We start from the raw sequence: 23,595 nt of genomic DNA on the forward strand, positions 1-23,595 counted from the left end.
TAAAAAGAAAAAAGTTTAATGGAGAAGTGGATATTTTCTTGAATCGTGTGAAAACATTGTATATTTAACAAATGAGTTTCAACTGGAAACAGACAACTTTTACAAACATTTTTTTGCTTTAAATAAATCTACGGTGGCGCAGAGTCAGAACTTCAGATTTCTAAACAGCTTTAGACTCAGACTCTGGACCCCGCCGCACCAAACTGGACCGTTACACACTGATCAGCCAAAACATTAGAGCCACCCCCTCTCTCCCCACTGTCCACTCCAGTCACTCTAGTTCTAGATTTACACATCTGTAGCCCATCTGTTGCTCTGCATACTTCATTACCCCCACAGAGCAGGAGATGTGTTAGTGTGTGTTGTGCTAGTGTAGAGTGGATCAGACACAGCAGTGCTGCTGGAGTTTTTAAACCCCTCAGTGTCTGGACTGAGAACAGTCCACCGACCAAAAACATCCAGCCGACAGCGTCCTGTGTCACTGATGAAGGACTAGAGGACGAGCGACACACACTGTGCCCCTCTGGGTCAAACACACCACACTGACCTCTGCTGGTCACAGCTGGAGCAGAGATTCTATGCTAAACCTGTGTAAATATGGTGGGCTGGGGCAGGGTGCTGGGGGGATGAGGGTCAGTGGAAGAAGATGCGTTTGTGTTTGGTGTTGGGGATCTGTTCTCGGCTCCGCAGTCTCCGGACCGCCTCCCGCAGGTGCTTTGGCTGAAGAGGAGGAGTGTCCCCCCACTTCTCACACACGTCCAGAGCTGAGGACACACACACAAGAATAAAACCACTGACAGGTTCACTCCCCTCCCTCAGTGAGACTCTGTCTCCACTCAGTGCTCGTCCTCCCTCTGAACACTTTGGGTCGGTACTGACCCCCACCCCTCTATTACTGCACAGACCTGAGACTGACCACAACATTATAACCATCACAGTGTGGTCCTCAGGTCCTTACACTGACCTCTTCACTCACTGCCTTCTCTCTCTCAGTAGATTGGAGGATGAGGGGGGGGGCAGGAGGAGGACAGGAGAAGAACAGTAGGAGGACAGGTGGGGGACAGAAGGTGGTCAGGAGAAGGACAGGTGGGGGACAATGTCAGGGACAGTAGGAGGACAGGTGGGGGACAGAAGGTGGTCAGGAGAAGGACAGGTGGGGGACAATGTCAGGGACAGTAGGAGGACAGGTGGGGGACAGAAGGTGGTCAGGAGAAGGACAGGTGGGGGACAATGTCAGGGACAGTAGGAGGACAGGTGGGGGGCAGAAGGTGGTCAGGAGAAGGACAGGTGGGGAACCGAAGAACAGTAGGAGGACAAGTGGGGGACAGGAGAAGAACATTAGGAGGACAAGTGGGGGACAGACAGTCAGGAGAAGAACAGTAGGGGGACAGAAGGTCAGGGACAGTAGGAGGTCAGGAGAAGGACAGGTGGGGGACAATGTCAGGGACAGAAGGTCGGGGACAGTAGGAGGACAGGTGGGGGACAGAAGGTCAGGGACAGTAGGAGGACAGGTGGGGGACAGAAGGTCAGGGACAATAGGAGGACAGGTGGGGGACAGGAGAAGGACAGGTGGGGGACAGAAGGTCAGGGACAGTAGGAGGACAGGTGGGGGACAGAAGGTCAGGGACAGTAGGAGGACAGGTGGGGGACAGTAGGAGGACAGGTGGGGGACAGGAGAAGGACAGGTGGGGGACAGAAGGTCAGGGACAGTAGGAGGACAGGTGGGGGACAGTAGGAGGACAGGTGGGGGACAGAAGGTCAGGGACAGTAGGAGGACAGGTGGGGGACAGAAGGACAGGGACAGTAGGAGGACAGGTGGGGGACAGAAGGACAGGGACAGGAGAAGGACAGGTGGGGGACAGAAGGTCAGGGACAGTAGGAGGACAGGTGGGGGACAGAAGGTCAGGGACAGTAGGAGGACAGGTGGGGGACAGAAGGACAGGGACAGTAGGAGGACAGGTGGGGGACAGAAGGACAGGGACAGGAGGAGGACAGGTGGGGGACAGAAGAAGGCGGCGTTTTTTAAATGTTTACCTTCCTCCAAAATTTCTCCCACAAACACCTTGGAGATGCCGGACATGGCAATGACAACGTTCTGGGAGACGGAGGATCCGGTGATGGACTGGATCAACTAGAACACAGACGATAAACATAAACAACATACAAACAAACAAACAGTAAACAGGAGAATAATCCCGTCCTCACTGTGGGAATGATGCCCCTCTGAAGGAGGACTCGTTTGATGGAGGGCCAGTGGATTTTGGAGTGTTTTTATTGGTCAGATTTTCAGAAAATGCTGACCCAGCGAAACCAGCACTGAACTTCACAAAGTGCATCACAATAAAAGATATCTAAACATCAAAGCCGGGCCCCGCCGGACCGAGCCCTGGGGACAGAATGTCTCGCTCTGTCTGAGAGGGTCATCCTCGCCCAGATGTTCCGGAGCAGAAGCCGGCGCTGACTGGGAGAAGGAATAAATAAAGAATAAAGGTGTAAAGAGTTAAAAAGACAGAGGGGGTCTGTGGGAGACACTGAGGACGGGATGAAGACTCACAGTGGACTCACGCGTTTAATGGCAGCTTTGGGGAAAGCAGAGCGGCGATACATCTCATATCTGTTCAGCTGCTCCTCCGAGAACGAGGACACCAGAACTCTGCGCACACACACACACGAGAATTCAGAACCCTGCACTGGACCTGGGCCTAACCCACAGAAGCAGAGCTCTCAGATACAGCCCCAAACAGAACCTCACTCAGCTCTGCCTCCACCTGCTTCCCTCTTCATTTATTCAGTTAACGAGAGAAATCCTGCTCCGTGGAACACCTCCCTCTCTCTCCCTCTCTCTCTCTCTCTCTCTCTCTCTCTCTCTCTCTCTCTCTCTCTCTCTCTCTCTCACACACACAACTCACTGCATCTTCTGGATCTCATCCTCATCCACTTTGTGCCGTTTCTCCTTCTTCTTCTCCACCTCCACTTTCAGCTTCTTTGACACTGGCAGATGAAGGCCACTGGGGGGCGCTTCCTCCTCCTCCTCCTCTCCCACAGAAGGCTCCTTACTGACCACCTGAGCAGAGAGAACCACTTAGAACCATAGAACCATTACTAAACACTAAAACCACCAACAGCCACAGGGCGGCGCTGCTGTGTTTCAGCTCTCTCTCTCTCTCTCTCTCACACACACACACACACACCTCGCCCCTCACTCTGCAGTTCTGCACTTCACCAAAAAGAACCCGGTTCTGTTCTGTTCATGAACCCAATCTGGAACTTTCAACGTGTTTCCATCAGAAAACTTGGTTCCCAGCTGGAACCAGAGAACTGTTCTCCCTCAGCCATTTTCCACCAAAATAACGGGTTCCGTTGGGGTTCATAAGAACCTTGGTGATTTCCAGGGAACCAGCCGCGTTTACAGCAGCTTTAGTGGAACCGAAGTCACAGAACGTCACCAGCAGGGGGCGCTGCACGGCGGCAGTAAACAGAAGAGAGAAGGCGGCGGAGCGTGTGGACGACCTGTGAGCGTTTGTGCTGTTGTTACAGACGTGTTTTTCTCCAAAATTCAAACAAAAATCATCTTTTGGCGCTGAGATGTAGGAGACTACACAGTGTGCTCCTCCTGGGTGTCGTCATCGCTCCCTGCTCCTGTAACTAGCCACGCCCACAGACGCCCTCACGGCTGAAAAACTACTACTCTTTGGTTCCCACTGAGAGTGGACTTTTCGGTTCCAGAACCTACTTTGGGTTGGTGGAAATGTGCAGAACGGTTCAGAAACCAGAAAGGAGCCTGTCCTACGTTGGTGGAAAAGAGCTGTCTGTTCTCTGTGTTGTAATTCATTTATAGATAGCGTGTGCGTGTGTGTGTGTGCGTGTGTGTCCTGCAGTCTGACCGGTTTCTCGTCCTCTTTCTTGTCCTCCTCTGTTTTGTGAGTGGAGGGGTTTTCTCCCTCCTCCAGGTTCTCCGTCTTTGGAGGTTCAGAACGTTCTCCAGACAAAGGTTCCTCCTGAACACGACACGGATCTGCCATTCTGCACACGGCCAGCGGGGGCGATATAACACAGCAACCATTAAATACAGCATTAATAATAAGGTGTGTAAGAGGGTGTGGTGCCGCTCGAGCCTTTAAAACCCCCCAGTGTCATTAACTGCTTCAGTATTAAAGGTGGCTCCCGTTTAGTTACTGTGGTAACAGATGCACCGTTTAAGGTGGACCCAAATTAATTACTGTCTAACTGCTGCATTATCTGAGGTACACCCGGTGTAGTTAACGTTTCTGTTATAATCGTTACACCAATTAAGGTGGACCCTTTGAAATAAAGTTATAAACATTTAAGGTTGAGAGATTTGTTACTACAATAACTCTAGCGCTATTTAAGGTGGATCCATTAAAAAGCTTCCGTAGCTGCTGCTCCATTTAAGGTGGACCCAGAGAGCTAATGTTTCTACTGTAACTGCCGTGCCACTTAAGGTGGATTGGAACATTAACTTTTAGCTGAATTTTCTAACACAGTCCACACAGAAGTCAAGCATTTAACCGCTAATGTATTCACGTAAATAAAACACAGATGTAAAGCATTTTAATTCGCGTTTAACTCATTCATTAGCTGCAATTTTCAGAGTGAGCACATGAATAATTCCCACCTCTCGGAGCTGGAGTGTGTTCCCTCTGCGCAGACGCTGCTGTTTAACACACGTTTTTTTTAAAAAAATAGGATTAAATACGAGGTTCGAAAAAGCCCCGTTTAAAAAACCGAGGTGTAATAAACTCCAGACTAACAACAACCAAGCGGAGCTCTCCGGACAGGCGGGCTTTCAAAATAAAAGTCCCACATTACTCCATACATATACCAGGTGGTTAAGTAGTAAATACGATTCCACCCACTGCTCACAACATGTCCCCAAAAAGTGATTTATCATTAAATAACAACTAAATGGTGTGTGAGTAATAACACATCTTGACTTTTATTCACAGAAAGCATTTGAACTGTAAATAAATTGAACTGTAGCTACTGAAAACAGCAGTGTTTTTAGTCTTGGTTTAAAAGCCGGGGCTCGACTGGTGGCGCAGGAAATAAATGTTGTTTCTCCATGTTTTTAGTTTTCAGGGTCAGGACTTTAGTTCCTAAAGATCTTAGAGCTCTGCTCGGCTCGTGTCTCTGTATCAGATCTGATCAGTACACTGCTCCCACACCATGAAGATATTCGTTTTATTCAACAACAAAAACCCAAAGAACAGACTCTAACGTTGTCTCTGAACACCTTGACTGTACTCTGTAAATATAAACATGTTTAGAATCGCACGCCTGCAACTCGCTTCAGAAAAGTGGTGATGAAGGTCAGTTTGGCGCTGAACGCCACCCCCTTTCCTTTACTGACGCTGTGGGAGTGTTTGGGAACTGAGGAGACTTTGTGAGTGGAGTTCTCTCTCGATACGAGACTTCAGCTGCTCCACAGTCCGTGGTCACCATCGTCTGATTCTCCTCTTCATGACGATCACAGGAGACAGATCTGGACGCAGGCCGCTCACACACACTGTGTCTACGAAGACACGCTGTTGGAGCACACACAGAAAGAGGCCTGGCCCCATCCTGCTGAAACAACCATGGACGTCACATTGATGGCAACATGTGTTTCCCCATGTGCCTGTATTAATCAGACTGTGATAAGGGTTTCTCCTGCAGAGCCATCTGAGGGCTGAAAGGTCAGGCTCATTCAGCAGCGGTGTCCGGCAGGGACTGAGATTTCTCTGGAGTTACTGGGTCTCCCGCAGTGTTGTGGATGGGAGACGGTGAGAGACCTAAACTCTGGGAGATTTCATGTTCATTTGATTTGCTCAAAGAGTTCAACCCAAAGTAGTGAACACACCCCTCTCTCTGAGTTATGGCCACACCCCCTCTGTGCAGCAGAGACTAACCCTTTACCCCTTTTATACCGAAGAGATAATACACTCAAGGTTGGTGCTGTAACGTTAGATATTGCTGGTTCACTAAACCAATCTAATCCAAAATTATCTAGTCTAATCTGATCCCCAGACCCTCCCCGATCAGTTATTGATCCACAGTTCCCTGATCAGTTATTGATCTGCGGTTCCCTGATCAGCCAAGACTTTAAACTGGATATACACAGTTGGCAGGGAAATAAAAAATATATAAATGTGTCTTTTCTACGTTTTACACATACACACACCAACACACACGCACTGCATAACATAATCTGAAATAAATAACAATAATACACACCCAACAAAGCCAGGGTGAAAATATCATAAATAATAAAATAAATACATATTATTTTCCTGAATTAATAAATACTGGAATTATAAATAAATAAATAAATAAATAAATAAATAAGGGCGGTTGATAGGAAGTGACGTGTCCATGAAGGATAGAGGAAGTTTAAGTGGCGAAATTATATTTCACACCCGTTTTCCGTCAGATCCCGCCTTCGTCGCTCTGATTGGTCAGTGTTTTTCAGGCTCCCTGCTCTCTGATTGGTCAAAGTAGTTTTAGGTTTTAGTGATATGATTGGTCTGGAGCATCAAGTATTCTGGGCTCTGATTGGCTAGTGACTCAAGTTATATTCGGCTTCAGGGTTGGCTGCAGCAATCACTACTCCTTCATTCTGATTGGCTGATGTCTTTTCGTCTTGTCTGTGATTGGCTTGTAGCCAACTTATTCATTTATGGGTTTCCTCCCACAGTCCAAACACACACTTTAGTTTAAAAAAATAATCCAGTCCGGAGTTTGATTAAGACATTTATTCTTAAAAACTATTAAAAAAAAAATACTTATGCGTTTTATCAGCTCTTTATGTTTGTTGTTTTCACTCTTTTACCAGTGTTTGATTGAACACAAGCTCTGTGCTTTTCTGAAAGACCAATAAAAGTAAATGTAAATATTTAGTTTTTGTTTCCATGTCTGTTTACGGAATTATTTATGAAAACGTCGTTGCTGTTATAAATGAAACTAAGAAATTAAAAATATAATAAAGTTAAAGGTTGTGGGCGGGACTGTTGGGGGCAATGGACCAATGGCATTGAGGGAGGGGCGTGTCCTGTCGGAATACGGGTGAAGAGAGGTGTCGGACCAGAGCGGAGCGGCGGAGCTGTGCGGGGAAACTTTTCCCGGTGTGGATTCGGGAATATCGGGAATTGTGGAGGTCTCTCGAAGGTAGGGTTGCCGTGTGGTGTGAGGTCGGCGCTGCTGTGGGGGGCTGGTCCCGGGGGCTGCGTGTTTTCTCCGCGTTTGGAGCGGTCTCAGCGGCGCTATGGGGAAGGAGCAGGATCTCCTGGAAGCGGCGCGGATCGGGAATGTGTCCGCCGTGGAGAAGCTGCTGAGCGGGAAGAGGTCCGGCGCTGCAGGCGCGGGGAGCGGAGCGGGAGCCGGGAACACCGCGGGCTCTTCATCGTCTTCTTCTTCATCTTCCTCGCACTCTCTCTCCAACCTCCTGAGGTAGGAACTGGGAATGTTTCTGGAGCTGTGGGGAATACTGAGCTGGAATGGAGGCCAGGCGGCGGTTACAGGACCTGGGTCTGGGTCTTTGTTCCTTGTGGTTCTGTGTTGTTTATTTATTGAGGAAACGCTGTGGATGGGAATATTGTGGAATACTGTAGTGGAATATTAAGAATAAAGGAAGGCAGGAAAACACCTGGAATGGGGGTGGGATTAGTTTGGTCAGGGGTCTGTAATCTCTAGCTCAAGGTTTTACACCGGATATTTAATTCTTTATGGACCAAGTATTCCATATATTCTGTGGTTTCCAAACTAATATTCCATATCCTCCGGACAGAATGCCATGATTTCCTGACTATTTTGTGTTCTCCTGGATTTATTGTTTTCTCGACTGTAGGCTGTGGAATCCTGACTGTGTTCTATATTTTCCTGACTATATAACTTTATTTATTTATTTATTATATTCTGTGTTCTCCCAACAGTATTTTGGGTTTTCCTGATTATTCTGTGTTCCTCCGATGTTCTCCTGACTGCTGCATGTTTTCCAGACTATGTTCAATGTTTTCCTGGCTGTATTCCATGTTAGAGAAGGCTGTGCTTACGCTGGTGGTCAGGGTTTGTATGGCATTCCCGAGAGGATTTAGACTAACTTTATTGGCCACTGTGCTGCACACAAGGGAGTTTGTTCTCTACGTTTAGCCCAATCCGTACAGTGAAACACACATTTACAATACACTCTAGTGAACACTAGGGGGCAGTGAGCAGTGCCTGGAGCGGTTGGTGGCCCTAGCCACGGCACTCGGGGAGTAGTTAGGTGCCTTGCTGAAGGGCACTTCATCCATGAACTGACAACCTTCCGATTACACGCCAAGTTCCCTAACCACCAGGCCACGGCTGCTCCTATCCACTGTCCGCTACAGCACTGTCCATCACTGTGTTCACTGTCCACCACAACACTGTCCAGCCCTGTGTCTACTCTCTGAGTAAGGACTAGGACTGCGGAGGAGTTCCTGATTAAAGTCTCAGGACAGAGGACACATGGGGGCTTCGTGTGAAACACTGGGAGTGAAGCTGGACTATGGAGTGTTTTGTCCTGTATCCCATATCTTTGTTATGGAAATACTATGGAATGTAGAGAGTGAGTAACATGAATGAGCTGGTATTGATCTGTCTGTCTTTGCAGTGTCCTGGTTCTGACCCTCAGTCGGGATTAGTGAAACCTCTGGTTTAGTCTGTGGTGTTCTCTAAGTTGCTGTTAATGAGAGATTAATCCAGATGTTGCTGATGTTCTTTCTGCTCCTCCTGGAGAACGGGTTCAGGTAAAATTTGCTTCTCACTCCGTGTTCTCTGCCTCTTTAGAACCACTGTAAATAACTTTTACCCATTGTCACTCCCAGTGTTTCACACGCAGTGTGAATAGTGCTGTGGTGGGCAGTGCTGTGGTGGACAGTGGATCCAGTCATGGACAGCGTTGTGGTGGACAGTGGACACAGTGGTGAACAGTGTTGTGATGGACAGTGGATACATTGCTGGACAGTATTGTAGTATACAGTGGACACAGTGATGGACAACACTATGGTGGACAGCGGACACAGTGATGGACAGTGTTGTGGTGGACAGTGGAAACAGTGATTGACAGTGCTGTGGTGAACAGTGGACACAGTGGTGGAGAGTGTTGTGGTGGACAGTGGACATAGCGATGGACAGTGTTGTGGTGAACAGTGGTGGACAGTGGACGCAATGATGGACAGTGTTGTGTTGGACAGTGGATACAGTGATGGACAGTGCTGTGGTGGACAGTGAACGAAATGATGTACAGTGCTGTGATGGACAGTGCTGTGGTGGACAGTGGGCACAATGGTGGACAGTGCTTTAGTGGATAGTGGACACAGTGGTGGACAGTGCTGTGGTGAACAGTGGATATAGTGATGGACAGTGTTGTGTTGGACAGTTGATGCAATGATGGAAAGTGCTGTGATGGACAGTGCTGTGGTGGACAGTGGACACAGTGATGGACAGTGCTATGGTGAACAGTGGATACAATGATGGACAGTGTTGTGTTGGACAGTGCTGTGTTGGACAGTTGATGCAATAATGGAAAGTGCTGTAATGGACAGTGCTGTGGTGGACAGTGGATACAGTGTTGGACAGTGCTGTGGTGGACAGTGGACACGGTGGAGAGTGTTGTGGTGGATAGAGGACACAGTGGTGGACAGTGCTCTGGTGGACAGTGGACACAGTGAGGGACTGTGCTGTGGTGGACAGTGGACACAGTGATGGACAGTGCTGTGGTGGACAGTGGACACAGTGAGGGACTGTGCTGTGGTGGACAGGGGACACAGTAATGGACAGTGCTGTGGTGGACAGTGGACACAGTGGTGGACAGTGCTGTGGTGGAGAGTGTTGTGGTGGACAGTGGAAACAGTGGTGGACAGTGCTGTGGTGGAGAGTGTTGTGGTGGACAGTGGACACAGTGAGGGACTGTGCTGTGGTGGACAGTGAACACAATGATAGACAGTGCTGTGGTGGAGAGTGTTGTGGTGGACAGTGGAAACAGTGGTGGACAGTGCTGTGGTGGAGAGTGTTGTGGTGGACAGTGGACACAGTGAGGGACTGTGCTGTGGTGGACAGTGAACACAATGATAGACAGTGCTGTGGTGGAGAGTGTTGTGGTGGACAGTGGACACAGTGATGGACAGTGCTGTGGTGGAGAGTGTTGTGGTGGACAGTGGACACAGTGATGGACAGTGCTGTAGTGGAGAGTGTTGTGGTGGACAGTGGACACAGTGATGGACAGTGCTGGGGTGGACAGTGCTGTGGTGGACAGTGGACACTGTGATGGACAGTAGAGGGTGGACAGTAGTGTCGTGGACAGTGGACAAAGTGATGGACAGTGCTGTGGTGGACAGTAGACACAGATTGAAAGTGCTGTGGTGAACAGTGGACACAGTGGTGGAGAGTGTTGTGGTGGACGGTGGACAAAGTGATGGACAGTGCTGTGGTGGACAGTGGACACAGTGGTGGACAGTGCTGTGGTGGAGAGTGTTGTGGTGGACAGTGGAAACAGTGGTGGACAGTGCTGTGGTGGAGAGTGTTGTGGTGGACAGTGGACACAATGATGGACAGTGCTGTGGTGGAGAGTGATGTGGTGGACAGTGGACACAGTGATGGACAGTGCTCTGGTGGAGAGTGTTGTGGTGGACAGTGGACACAGTGAGGGACTGTGCTGTGGTGGATAGTGAACACAGTGATAGACAGTGCTGTGGTGGAGAGTGTTGTGGTGGACAGTGGACACAGTGATGGACAGTGCTGTGGTGGAGAGTGTTGTGGTGGACAGTGGACACAGTGAGGGACTGTGCTGTGGTGGACAGTGGTGGACAGTGAACGCTGTGATGGAGAGTGTTGTGGTGGACAGTGGACACAGTGATGGACAGTGCTGTGGTGGAGAGTGTTGTGGTGGACAGTGGACACAGTGATGGACAGTGCTGTGGTGGAGAGTGTTGTGGTGGATAGTGCTGTAGTGGAGAGTGTTGTGGTGGACAGTGGACACAGTGATGGACAGTGCTGTGGTGGACAGTGGACAAAGTGATGGACAGTGCTGTGGTGAACAGTGGACACAGTGGTGGAGAGTGTTGTGGTGGACAGTGGACAAAGTGATGGACAGTGCTGTGGTGGACAGTGGACACCGAGATGGACAGTGTTGTGGTGAATGGTGGACACAGTGTTGGAGAGTGTTGTGGTGGATTGTGGACAAAGTGATGGACAGTGCTGTGGTGGACAGTGGACACTGTGATGGACAGTAGATGGTGGACAGTAGTGTCGTGGACAGTGGACAAAGTGATGGACAGTGCTGTGGTGGACAGTGGACAATGTGATGGACAGTAGAGGGTGGACAGTAGTGTCGTGGACAGTGGACAAAGTAATGGACATTGCTGTGGTGGACAGTGGACACAGATTGAAAGTGCTGTGGTGAACAGTGGACACAGTGGTGGAGAGTGTTGTGGTGGACAGTGGACAAAGTGATGGACAGTGCTGTGGTGGACAGTGGACACCGAGATGGACAGTGTTGTGGTGAATGGTGGACACAGTGTTGGAGAGTGTTGTGGTGGACAGTGGACACAGTGATGGACAGTGCTGTGGTGGAGAGTGTTGTGGTGGACAGTGGACACAGTGATGGACAGTGCTGTGGTGGACAGTGGACACCGTGAGGGACAGTAGAGGGTGGACAGTAGTGTCGTGGACAGTGGACAAAGTGATGGACAGTGCTGTGGTGGACAGTGGACAATGTGATGGACAGTAGAGGGTGGACAGTAGTGTCGTGGACAGTGGACAAAGTGATGGACAGTGCTGTGGTGGACAGTGGACACAGATTGAAAGTGCTGTGGTGAACAGTGGACACAGTGGTGGAGAGTGTTGTGGTGGACAGTGGACAAAGTGATGGACAGTGTTGTGGTGAATGGTGGACACAGTGTTGGAGAGTGTTGTGGTGGACAGTGGACACAGTGATGGACAGTGCTGTGGTGGAGAGTGTTGTGGTGGACAGTGGACACAGTGATGGACAGTGCTGTGGTGGACAGTGGACACCGTGAGGGACAGTAGAGGGTGGACAGTAGTGTCGTGGACAGTGGACAAAGTGATGGACAGTGCTGTGGTGGACAATGGACACAGATTGAAAGTGCTGTGGTGAATAGTGGACACAGTGGTGGAGAGTGTTGTGGTGGACAGTGGACAAAGTGATGGACAGTGCTGTGGTGGACAGTGGACATCGAGATGGACAGTGTTGTGGTGAATGGTGGACACAGTGTTGGAGAGTGTTGTGGTGGACAGTGGACACAGTGGTGAACAGTGCTGTGGTAGACAGTGGAAACTGTGATGGATAGTAGAGGGTGGACAGTGGACAAAGTAATGGACAGTGCTGTGGTGGACAGTGGACACCGAGATGGACAGTGTTGTGGTGAACGGTGGACACAGTGATGGACAGTGCTGTGGTGGACAGTGGACACAATGATGGACAGTGCTGTGGTGGAGAGTGTTGTGGTGCACAGTGGACACAGAGATGGACAGTACTGTGGTGGGCAGTGGACACAGTGGTGGACAGTGCTGTGGTGGAGAGTGTTGTGGTGGACAGTGGACACAGTGGTGGACAGTGCTGTGGTGGACAGTGGACACAGTGATGGACAGTGCTGTGGTGGAGAGTGTTGTGGTGGACAGTGGACACAGTGAGGGACTGTGCTGTGGTAGACAGTGGTGGACAGTGAACGCAGTGATGGACAGTGCAGTGATGGAGAGTGTTGTGGTGGATAGTGGACACAGTGAGGGACAGTGCTGTGGTGGACAGTGGACACTGTGATGGACAGTAGATGGTGGACAGTAGTGTCGTGGACAGTGGACAAAGTGATGGACAGTGCTGTAGTGGACAATGGACACAGATTGAAAGTGCTGTGGTGAACAGTGGACACAGTGGTGGAGAGTTTTGTGGTGGACAGTGGACAAAGTGATGGACAGTGCTGTGGTGGACAGTGGACACCGAGATGGACAGTGTTGTGGTGAATGGTGGACACAGTGTTGGAGAGTGTTGTGGTGGACAGTGGACACTGTGATGGACAGTGCTGTGGTGGACAGTGGACACAGTGATGGACAGTGCTATGGTGGACAATAGACAAAGTGATGGACAATGCTGTGGTGGACAGTGTACACAGTGATGGACAGTGCTGTTGTGGACAGTGCTGTGGTGGTCAGTGGACAATGTGATGGACAGTAGAGGGTGGACAGTAGTGTCGTGGACAGTGGACAAAGTAATGGACAGTGCTGTGGTGGACAGTGGACACAGATTGAAAGTGCTGTGGTGAACAGTGGACACAGTGGTGGAGAGTGTTGTGGTGGACAGTGGACAAAGTGATGGACAGTGCTGTGGTAGACAGTGGACACAGAGATGGACAGTGTTGTGGTGAACGGTGGACACAGTGATGGAAAGTGCTGTGGTGAACAGTGGACACAGTGGAGGAGAGTGTTGTGGTGGACAGTGGACAAAGTGATGGACAGTGCTGTGGTGGACAGTGGACACAATGATGGACAGTGCTGTGGTGGAGAGTGTTGTGGTGGACAGTGGACACAGAGATGGACAGTACTGTGGTGGGCAGTGGACACAGTGGTGGACAGTGCTGTGGTGGACAGTGGACACTGAGATGGACAGTGTTGTGGTGAACGGTGGACACAGTGATGGAAAGTGCTGTGGTGAACAGTGGACACAGTGGTGGAGAGTGTTGTGGTGGACAGTGGACAAAGTGATGGACAGTGCTGTGGTGGACAGTGGACACAATGATGGACAGTGCTGTGGTGGAGAGTGTTGTGGTGGACAGTGGACACAGAGATGGACAGTACTGTGGTGGGCAGTGGACACAGTGGTGGACAGTGCTGTGGTGGAGAGTGTTGTGGTGGACAGTGGACACAGTGGTGGACAGTGCTGTGGTGGACAGTGGACACAGTGATGGACAGTGCTGTGGTGGAGAGTATTGTGGTGGACAGTGGACACAGTGAGGGACTGTGCTGTGGTGGACAGTGGTGGACAGTGAACACAGTGATGGACAGTGGTGTGATGGAGAGTGTTGTGGTGGACAGTGGACACAGTGAGGGAGAGTGCTGTGGTGAACAGTGGACACTGTGATGGACAGTAGATGGTGGACAGTAGTGTCGTGGACAGTGGACAAAGTGATGGACAGTGCTGTGGTGGGCAATGGACACAGATTGAAAGTGCTGTGGTGAACAGTGGACACAGTGGTGAAGAGTGTTGTGGTGGACAGTGGACAAAGTGATGGACAGTGTTGTGGTGAATGGTGGACACAGTGTTGGAGAGTGTTGTGGTGGACAGTGGACACTCTGATGGTCAGTGCTGTGGTGGACAATGGACACAGTGATGGACAGTGCTATGGTGGACAATAGACAGAGTGATGGACAATGCTGTGGTGGACAGTGTACACAGTGATGGATAGTGGACATAGTGATGGACAGTGCTGTGGTGGACAGTGGACACAGAGATGGATAGTGCTGTGGTGGACAGTGGACACAGTGGTGGACAGTGCTGTGGTGGACAGTGGAAACTGTGATGGACAGTAGAGGGTGGACAGTGGACAAAGTAATGGACAGTGCTGTGGTAGACAGTGGACACCGAGATGGACAGTGTTGTGGTGAACGGTGGACACAATGATGGACAGTGCTGTGGTGGAGAGTGTTGTGGTGGACAGTGGACACAGAGATGGACAGTACTGTGGTGGGCAGTGGACACAGTGGTGGACAGTGCTGTGGTGGACAGTGGACACTGAGATGGACAGTGTTGTGGTGAACGGTGGACACAGTGATGGAAAGTGCTGTGGTGAACAGTGGACACAGTGGTGGAGAGTGTTGTGGTGGACAGTGGACAAAGTGATGGACAGTGCTGTGGTGGACAGTGGACACAATGATGGACAGTGCTGTGGTGGAGAGTGTTGTGGTGGACAGTGGACACAGAGATGGACAGTACTGTGGTGGGCAGTGGACACAGTGGTGGACAGTGCTGTGGTGGAGAGTGTTGTGGTGGACAGTGGACACAGTGGTGGACAGTGCTGTGGTGGACAGTGGACACAGTGATGGACAGTGCTGTGGTGGAGAGTATTGTGGTGGACAGTGGACACAGTGAGGGACTGTGCTGTGGTGGACAGTGGTGGACAGTGAACACAGTGATGGACAGTGGTGTGATGGAGAGTGTTGTGGTGGACAGTGGACACAGTGAGGGAGAGTGCTGTGGTGAACAGTGGACACTGTGATGGACAGTAGATGGTGGACAGTAGTGTCGTGGACAGTGGACAAAGTGATGGACAGTGCTGTGGTGGGCAATGGACACAGATTGAAAGTGCTGTGGTGAACAGTGGACACAGTGGTGAAGAGTGTTGTGGTGGACAGTGGACAAAGTGATGGACAGTGTTGTGGTGAATGGTGGACACAGTGTTGGAGAGTGTTGTGGTGGACAGTGGACACTCTGATGGTCAGTGCTGTGGTGGACAATGGACACAGTGATGGACAGTGCTATGGTGGACAATAGACAGAGTGATGGACAATGCTGTGGTGGACAGTGTACACAGTGATGGATAGTGGACATAGTGATGGACAGTGCTGTGGTGGACAGTGGACACAGAGATGGATAGTGCTGTGGTGGACAGTGGACACAGTGGTGGACAGTGCTGTGGTGGACAGTGGAAACTGTGATGGACAGTAGAGGGTGGACAGTGGACAAAGTAATGGACAGTGCTGTGGTAGACAGTGGACACCGAGATGGACAGTGTTGTGGTGAACGGTGGACACAATGATGGACAGTGCTGTGGTGGACAGTGGACAGACACAATGATGGACAGTGCTGTGGTGGAGAGTGTTGTGGTGGACAGTGGACACAGAGATGGGCAGTACTGTGGTGGACAGTGGACACTGTGGTGGACAGTGCTGTGGTGGACAGTGGACACAGTGATGGACAGTGCTGTGGTGGAGAGTGTTGTGGTGGACAGTGGACACAGTGAGGGACTGTGCTGTGGTGGAGAGTGAACACAGTGATGGACATTGCTGTGGTGGAGAGTGTTGTGGTGGACAGTGGACACAGTGATGGACAGTGCTGTGGTGGACAGTGGTGGACAGTGAACGCAGTGATGGACAGTGCTGTGATGGAGAGTGTTGTGGTGGATAGTGGACACAGTGAGGGACAGTGCTGTGGTGGACAGTGGACACTGTGATGGACAGTAGATGGTGGACAGTAGTGTCGTGGACAGTGGACAAAGTGATGGACAGTGCTGTGGTGGACAGTGGTGGACAGTGAACACAGTGGTGGACAGTGGACACAGTGATGGACAGTGCTGTGGTGGAGAGTGTTGTGGTGGACAGTGGACACAGTGATGGACAGTGCTGTGGTGGAGAGTGTTGTGGTGGACAGTGGAGACAGTGGTGGACAGTGCTGTGGTGGAGAGTGAACACAGTGATGGACAGTGCTGTGGTGGAGAGTGTTGTGGTGGACAGTGGACACAGTGAGGGACTGTGCTGTGGTGGACAGTGGTGGACAGTGAACACAGTGGTGGACAGTGGACACAGTGATGGACAGTGCTGTGGTGGAGAGTGTTGTGGTGGACAGTGGACACAGTGATGGACAGTGCTGTGGTGGAGAGTGTTGTGGTGGACAGTGGAGACAGTGGTGGACAGTGCTGTGGTGGAGAGTGAACACAGTGATGGACAGTGCTGTGGTGGAGAGTGTTGTGGTGGACAGTGGACACAGTGAGGGACTGTGCTGTGGTGGACAGTGAACACAGTGGTGGACAGTGGACACAGTGATGGACAGTGCTGTGGTGGAGAGTGTTGTGGTGGACAGTGGACACAGTGATGGACAGTGCTGTGTATTGGAATGCACAAATTTAAAACAACAACAATAATAATAAATTAAATTCACAAATGTGGAAAAAATATTAGTAATGTATTGAAATAATTTTTAAATGTGTAAAAAGGATTAGCATTTTTAAATCAAATGTCGTGAATCAGGACGTCTCTCAAACGGATTAAAATGTGCCCGAGGAAACATTTCTGAGGAGTTTTGAAATTTGTGTGAATCTCTGCTGTGGATTTAAGACCCTGTTTTAACGCCAATTGATGGACCAGTATGAAAGCTTTAGTTGAACCAATCAGAACACTGATTTGTTGCTGTCAACCATAGAGAGAGAACAGTGAGAGAGAAAGAGAGAGAGAGAGAGACACAGAGAGAACAGTGAGAGAGAGAGAGAGAGAGAGAGAGAGAACAGTGAGACAGAGAGAGAGAACAGTGAGACACAGAGAGAGAACAGTGAGAGAGTGAGAGAGAGAGAGAGAGAACAGTGAGACAGAGAGAGAGAACAGTGAGACAGAGAGAGAGAACAGTGAGAGAGAGAACAGTGAGAGAGAACAGTGAGAGAGAGAACAGTGAGAGAGAGAGAGAACAGTGAGAGAGAGAGAGAACAGTGAGAGAGAGAGAACAGTGAGACACAGTGAGAGAGAGAGCAGTGAGACACAGAGAGAGAACAGCGAGACAGAGTGAGAGAGAGAGCAGTGAGACAGAGAGAGAGAACAGTGAGACACAGAGAGAGAACAGTGAGACACAGAGAGAGAACAGTGAGACAGAGAGAGAGAACAGTGAGACAGAGAGAGAGAACAGTGAGACAGAGAGAGAGACAAGTGAGACACAGAGAGAGAACAGTGAGAGAGAGAACAGTGAGAGAGCACAGTGAGAGAGAGAGAGAACAGTGAGAGAGAGAGAGCAGTGAGACACAGTGAGAGAGAGAGCAGTGAGACACAGTGAGAGAGAGAGCAGTGAGACACAGTGAGAGAGAGAACAGTGAGACACAGTGAGAGAGAGAGCAGTGAGACAGAGAGAGAGAACAGTGAGACAGAGAACAGTGAGACAGAGAACAGTGAGACACAGAGAGAGAACAGTGAGATACAGAGAGAGAGAGCAGTGAGACAGATAGAGAGAACAGTGAGACAGAGAACAGTGAGACACAGAGAGAGAACAGTGAGACACAGAGAGAGAACAGTGAGATACAGAGAGAGAGAACAGTGAGAGAGAGAGCAGTGAGAGAGAGAGGCCCCATTCTGCGTGTGCTCCAACAGCATGTCGTTGTAGACACAGACCGTGTGAGCGTGAGCAGCCTGTGTCCAGATCGGTCTTCTGTGGTCGTCATGAAAAGGAGGGGGCGGGGCTAAATGTTGTGTGCCGAAGCATCAGTGCAGTAATTTAATACTGGAATATTATTTCATAATGGAATATAATTGGAATATAATTTCCTGTAGTTTATAACGTTCTACACGGCAAAGATTCTCAGACGGTGGAACCAGAGTGTGACTCAGTTCTCGAGTTAATGGCATTACCATCTTAGTCACTAATCCACACTGACCCAGAGAGACAGACAACAGAGTGAGGGAGAGAACACTGTGTGTGAGAGGGAGAGAGAGAGAGAGAGAGAGAGAGAGATAGAACAGAGTGAGGGAGAGAACACTGTGTGTGAGAGGGAGAGAGAGAGAGAGAGAGAGAGAGATAGAACAGAGTGAGGGAGAGAACACTGTGTGTGAGAGGGAGAGAGAGAGAGCAGTGAGAGAGAGAGAGAGAGAGAGAGAGAGAGACAACAGAGTGAGGGAGAGAACACTGTGTGAGAGGGAGAGAGAGAGAGCAGTGTGTGAGAGAGAGAGAGAGAGAGAGAGAGAGAGAGAGAGAAAGAGAACAGAGAGAGAGACAACAGAGTGAGGGAGAGAACACTGTGTGAGAGGGAGAGAGAGAGAGCAGTGAAAGAGAGAGAGAGAGAACATAAGGATAGAAGCTGACAGAGTTAAATGAAAAGTAAGGGAAAGAAAGTAGAGAGAGAGAGAGTGGGATAAAGAGAGAGGGATGTATTATGTAACAGTAGTATGTGACTAAACAGGACATGGTACAGTTCTATTCTGTAACTGAAATGTGTTTCACTACAGAAAGATTCTAGACGGTGTCTAACACATTTATTTCCTGAGAGAGTCTAGAACCTTGTCTGTGATAACCATGATTCGTTATAGAGAACGTAGGTGCAGTGTCACTCAAACACCACACTAATGTTCACGAGGGGTCAGACTTCTGTACTGAGCCTGTGTTAAACATGGCCGCCCCCTGTTGGAGACCCGCTGTGTGGACGGAGCCGGTCTAGAGAGGCCATGAAGAGCTGACATGTGGGGAATGGCTTCATGTATTTGTTTGTTTGTGCTTGTATTTTTTCATTTTTTTAAGTTTGTGTATTTGTTTTTATTTTTGTATTTGTTTATTTTTTATATTTGTGTTTGAGTGTCTGTAAATGTTTGTGTGTGTGTATGTGTCGGACGTGCCCCCTGTGGTTCTCAGTCAGTTCTGAACCTGTCAGGAACCTGTTCTGCAGGGTGTAGTGCATAAAGTAAACGTTATTTTCACAGCACATTTAAAGGAGGCATTCAGAAATGTCTTTGTTCACTGCACGTTCATATTAAAGTGTGAATCTGGTGGCCACCAACCCACACATCAAGACCCCACTCTGATTTTGCTCCGCTTCTGATGTCAAATACAGAGACTGAGTCTGTCCAATCACAGCGCTGGACCCATGTTTTGAGAGCACAAAGACGAGGTTAAACTCAGCAAACCAGACACAACGGGCACGGAGAAATAAGAGCACTAAGTAAAAACGGAGAAAGCAAGAACAGCTAAAACCCAGAGAGTCTCCTGAGTGGCTCACAGCAGCTGATGGCAGGAGCTTAAAGTGAGTGGAGCTGGACGTGGTGGAGGAGGGTGGACATGTGAATCTGAGACTAACACTTTAGAGATTTAAAATCAGGCAGTATAACCTTAAGTGGACTGTGGGCCTGGCTGGAAAAGGGGTGTGGGGTCAGGGGGTGGGGGGTGTTCTCCTTTGTCCTGGACCCATAGACCTGGGGCCAGGCACTGAGCGCTGTACAGAGAGGGACAGCAGGCAGTGAGAGAGGGGATGGAGACCTGTCCTGACACCATGTAGGTGGTATAAACAGACTGAAACGCTGAGTGGGGATGGGCAATGGGGGCTCCCCAGGATGGTGCTGTGCTGCTGAGGAAAGAATATGGAGCAGATTCCTGGGCTGTTCTGCACCTCGTGGTGTTGTTGTACTGCAGCTCATGTTGAAACCTGTCGCTGTTGTGTAAGACTCTGATTGAAGGAGGAATGTGTTTCATTACGACATGACCTGGCCACGAGCCAACTGTATACTCCACAGCTCACAGTGCCCACAATGCAGTAATGCCCACACAGCCCTGCTACAGCCCCGCTACAAGCCCCCCAAGTCCAGACTGGAGTCCCCCGCCAGGCCTGCTATGGCACTCCGAGAGGATGCACTACAGTACTTAGTTCACAGTGTAGAGTTGAGAGATTTGTGAGAGTTGAGAGAGTTGAGAGATATGTTGCAAGAGTACAAAGATTTGCAAGAGCTGTGAAAATTTAGATTTTTGTGAGTTGATAGAGGTGTGAGGGATGCAGGGGTAGCAAGATTTGTGTGAGATGTGTGTGTTGCAAGAGTTGGGTGAGCTGTGAGAGTTGCAAAAGTTGTGTGAGTTGCAAGAGTTGCAAGAGTTGTGTGATTTGTGTGAGTTGTGACATTTGCAAGTATTGTGTGAGGTTCAAAAGTTGTGAGAATTGTGAGTGTTGTGAGAATCGTGTGAGTTGGGTGAGCTATGAGAGTTGTGAGAATTGTGAGTTTCAAGAGTTCAGAGAGTTGTTTGACTTATGAGAATTGTGAGTTGTGTGACTTGTGAGAGTTGTGTGAGTTGAGAGAGTTGTGTGAGTTGCGAGATTTGCAAGAGTTATGAGAATTGTGATCATTTTGTGAGTTTCGAGAGTTCAGAGAGTTGTGTGATTTGTGAGAGTTTTGTGAATTGAGCAAGTTGCAAGAGTTGTGTGAATTGTGAGAGTTTTGTGAGATGTGTGAGGGTTGGGAGAGTTGTGTGAGTTTCATGAGTTGTGAGAGTTGCGTGAATTGTAAGAGCTGCGTGAGTTATGAGAGTTGCGTGAGGTGGGAGAGTGGTGTGAGTTGCAAGAATTTTGAGAGTGGTGTAAATTGCTCGAGTTGTGGGAGTACTGTGAGTTTTGAGAGTTGTGTGCGTTGGGAGAGTTGTGTGAGTTGCTTGAGTTTTGTGAGTTGCGTGAGTACAGTGAGTTTCAAGAGTTGGAAGAGTTTTGTGAGTTGTGTGAGTTGCGAGAGTTGTGGGAGTACTGTGAGTTTTGAGAGTTGTGTGCGTTGGGAGAGTTGTGGGAGTTGCGAGAGTTGTGTGAGTTGTGTGAGTACAGTGAGTTTCAAGAGTTGTGTGAGTTGCGAGAGTTGTGTGAGTTGCTTGAGTTTTGTGAGTACAGTGAGTTTCAAGAGTTGGAAGAGTTGTGTGAGTTGTGTTAATTGCGAGAGTTGTGTGAGTTGCTTGAGTTTTGTGAGTTGTGTGGCTTTTGTGAGTTTTGTGAGTTGTGAGAGTTGCAAGATTTGCGAGAGTTGTGTGAATTGTGAGAATTGCACGAGTTGTGTGAATTGATTGATTTGTGAGAAATGTATGAATTTTTATTTATGTATTTAACATGGACAATTCAGCAGCATTGGGACTGTTTAAAACAATTATGCACAGCAAAATAGATGTACAATATACAGTGTTTGAAGCTAAATGCTAAGTACAACACCTGTTCATGGGAGGCTTGCGAGAGTTGAGAATTTAGTGAGTTGCGAGAGTTGGGTGAGTGGCACTAGATGTTTGAGTGGCGTGAGTTGTGAGAGCTGCTGTTACAGCCATTCTGCTGTGGAGCTGTGGTGAGGAGAAGGCAGTTTCACTTCTCTGTGGCCGAGAGGAGGTCAGTACTGAGGTGTCACTTTGTTCACTGAGTTAATGTGATCGTGAGAGGAACTTCACTCTGCACACATTTCAAATTAATAATCAAAACCAATTAAATAAAGAGCTGCTAAAATAGAAAACATTTAAAATACACTGCCACTTTGTGTGTAAAGGGGGACATAGGGGGCAAACATGGCTTTGAGGTTAGAGAAGCTAGGGTTCCACATTAAAAACTGATTAATTATTAAATAAAGAAATATCACATTAGTTCATTTTAAATATCACTCAGTGCTACTCCATAGAGTGGGTCCCTTACTCGGGGCGGCCATGTTTAAATAAGTGGCTAGTGCAGAGTCTATTGTAGGTGGTTGAGATGAGGTGGGTGCCAGAGATTTGGGGGGATGGTGGGGTTCAGTGTGATGGTGTGTCGGGGGATGGGGGTGTGAGATAGGGGTCCGGTGTGAGTTGTGGCCGGTGTGTCGGGGGATGGGGGTGTGAGATGGGGGTCGGTGTGATGTTGTGGAGGGTGTGTCGGGGGATGGGGGTGTGAGGTGGGAGTCAGTGTGATAATGGGGCAGGTGTGTCGGCCGGTGTGGGACCTGTTTGGGGCTGGTGTGATCTCCAGTGTGGTGAAGCTCCACTGTAGCGCCTCAGAGAGGAAGTGATTGGCTGGTGCACTGTGGTTAAAGGCACAGTCAGCGCTTCCTGCTGCTTTCAGCTTTAAACCCTTTTTAAACCTTTGATCTTCTCTCTGTCTCGGGAGTCTCTCACTGAGCTCAGACCACTGACTTCAACTGGAAACTCAGTCCTGGAACAGCTGTTCCTTTCCAGAGACACGGCTTCCAGCGTTCCTGTGGTGGGTTCTCAGGGTTTTCTGAGTGTTTTTTTAGAACAGGGGCTTCCCTAAATCTCCCAGCTCTGGATGAGGGCCAAATAACAGACAGAAACACTGTGGAAGAGCATTTAATTTAGGAAACCACACGTTAAGCACCTTCCACATTAACACAGGGGTTTAGTGTCTTCTGCAGAAACTTTAGAACGACTTAGCAGCAGTGTTCTAGCACCCAGGCTAATGAATCTTTCCAGTAGTTGTACTGATCTCCACTGGACTCTCTGGTCTCTACTTTCTGATTGGTTCCTGTTTAGTTTTCCAGTCCCACAGCTCCCCCTCCCAAAATGTATTGAGTGTCATCTCAAAACCCTGTCTCTACCAGGAACAGCGGGCTTTGGAAATGACAACGGCGGCGGTAACGTTAAGCGTTGTTTACTCGTGGTGTATGGCCGTGTTGTTGTTTGGGACTGAACACAGCTCATCAGTTTAGATTCTTTGGATTCTTTTGTCGGCCACCGATCCAAGGAGCGTTTGAACCTCTTCAAAAGACCACGGCGTAATTTTACGAGCTGCCGTCGTGAGTCGGATAAAAACAAACGTGATCTCTGCTGCAGCTGGAGATTTTACAGATGGAGAGTTGGTGCTGGTCGTCTGCGTTGCGTGGCGTAGAGTGACGACTCTCTCTGGACGATCAGCGCTCTGCAAGGTTTACACGCCACGGTTTAGTCCCTACTCGACTCGCTCTGAACCACGAGAGAACAGCCACTAAACAAGAACCCGCTTCCAGAACCAGGACCTGATTCACCTGGAGGAGGAGGGGAACAGACGAGTAGAGTCCAGTAGAGGAGATACAGCAGAGTAGTGTAGTGTACAGTAGTGAAGTGTACAGTAGGGTTAGTGTACTGTAGGTCGGTGCTCTCGCTCTCTCTGTCTTTGTGTGTGTGTGTGTGTG

General features: G+C 49.3%; 2 protein-coding genes across 9 annotated transcripts in view; one reads left to right on the forward strand and one right to left on the reverse strand.

The window, feature by feature from the left end:
• Positions 1–4,803, reverse strand: taf11 (TAF11 RNA polymerase II, TATA box binding protein (TBP)-associated factor). Its single transcript, XM_066672581.1, has 6 exons — positions 4,637–4,803; positions 3,885–4,023; positions 2,910–3,064; positions 2,566–2,653; positions 2,035–2,131; positions 1–764 (listed from the first exon to the last, which is right to left on the reverse strand). Exons 2-6 carry the CDS (start codon positions 4,020–4,022, stop codon positions 634–636), a joined length of 609 nt encoding a protein of 202 aa, XP_066528678.1. The 5' UTR covers position 4,023; positions 4,637–4,803; the 3' UTR covers positions 1–633.
• A 2,264-nt stretch (positions 4,804–7,067) lies between these two features.
• LOC136696236 (ankyrin repeat and SAM domain-containing protein 1A-like) overlaps positions 7,068–23,595 on the forward strand; it is a 59,020-nt gene continuing 42,492 nt past the window's right edge. For all 8 annotated transcript variants that reach the window (XM_066670440.1, XM_066670442.1, XM_066670445.1 and 5 more), the window contains exon 1: positions 7,068–7,446. In XM_066670440.1, the coding sequence (XP_066526537.1) occupies positions 7,262–7,446 (185 nt within the window). In that variant the 5' untranslated portion in view covers positions 7,068–7,261. The remainder of the gene's footprint in view (positions 7,447–23,595) is intronic.

This window comes from Hoplias malabaricus, chromosome 5 (genome assembly GCF_029633855.1).
Source record: "Hoplias malabaricus isolate fHopMal1 chromosome 5, fHopMal1.hap1, whole genome shotgun sequence".
Classification (NCBI taxonomy): domain Eukaryota; kingdom Metazoa; phylum Chordata; class Actinopteri; order Characiformes; family Erythrinidae; genus Hoplias; species Hoplias malabaricus.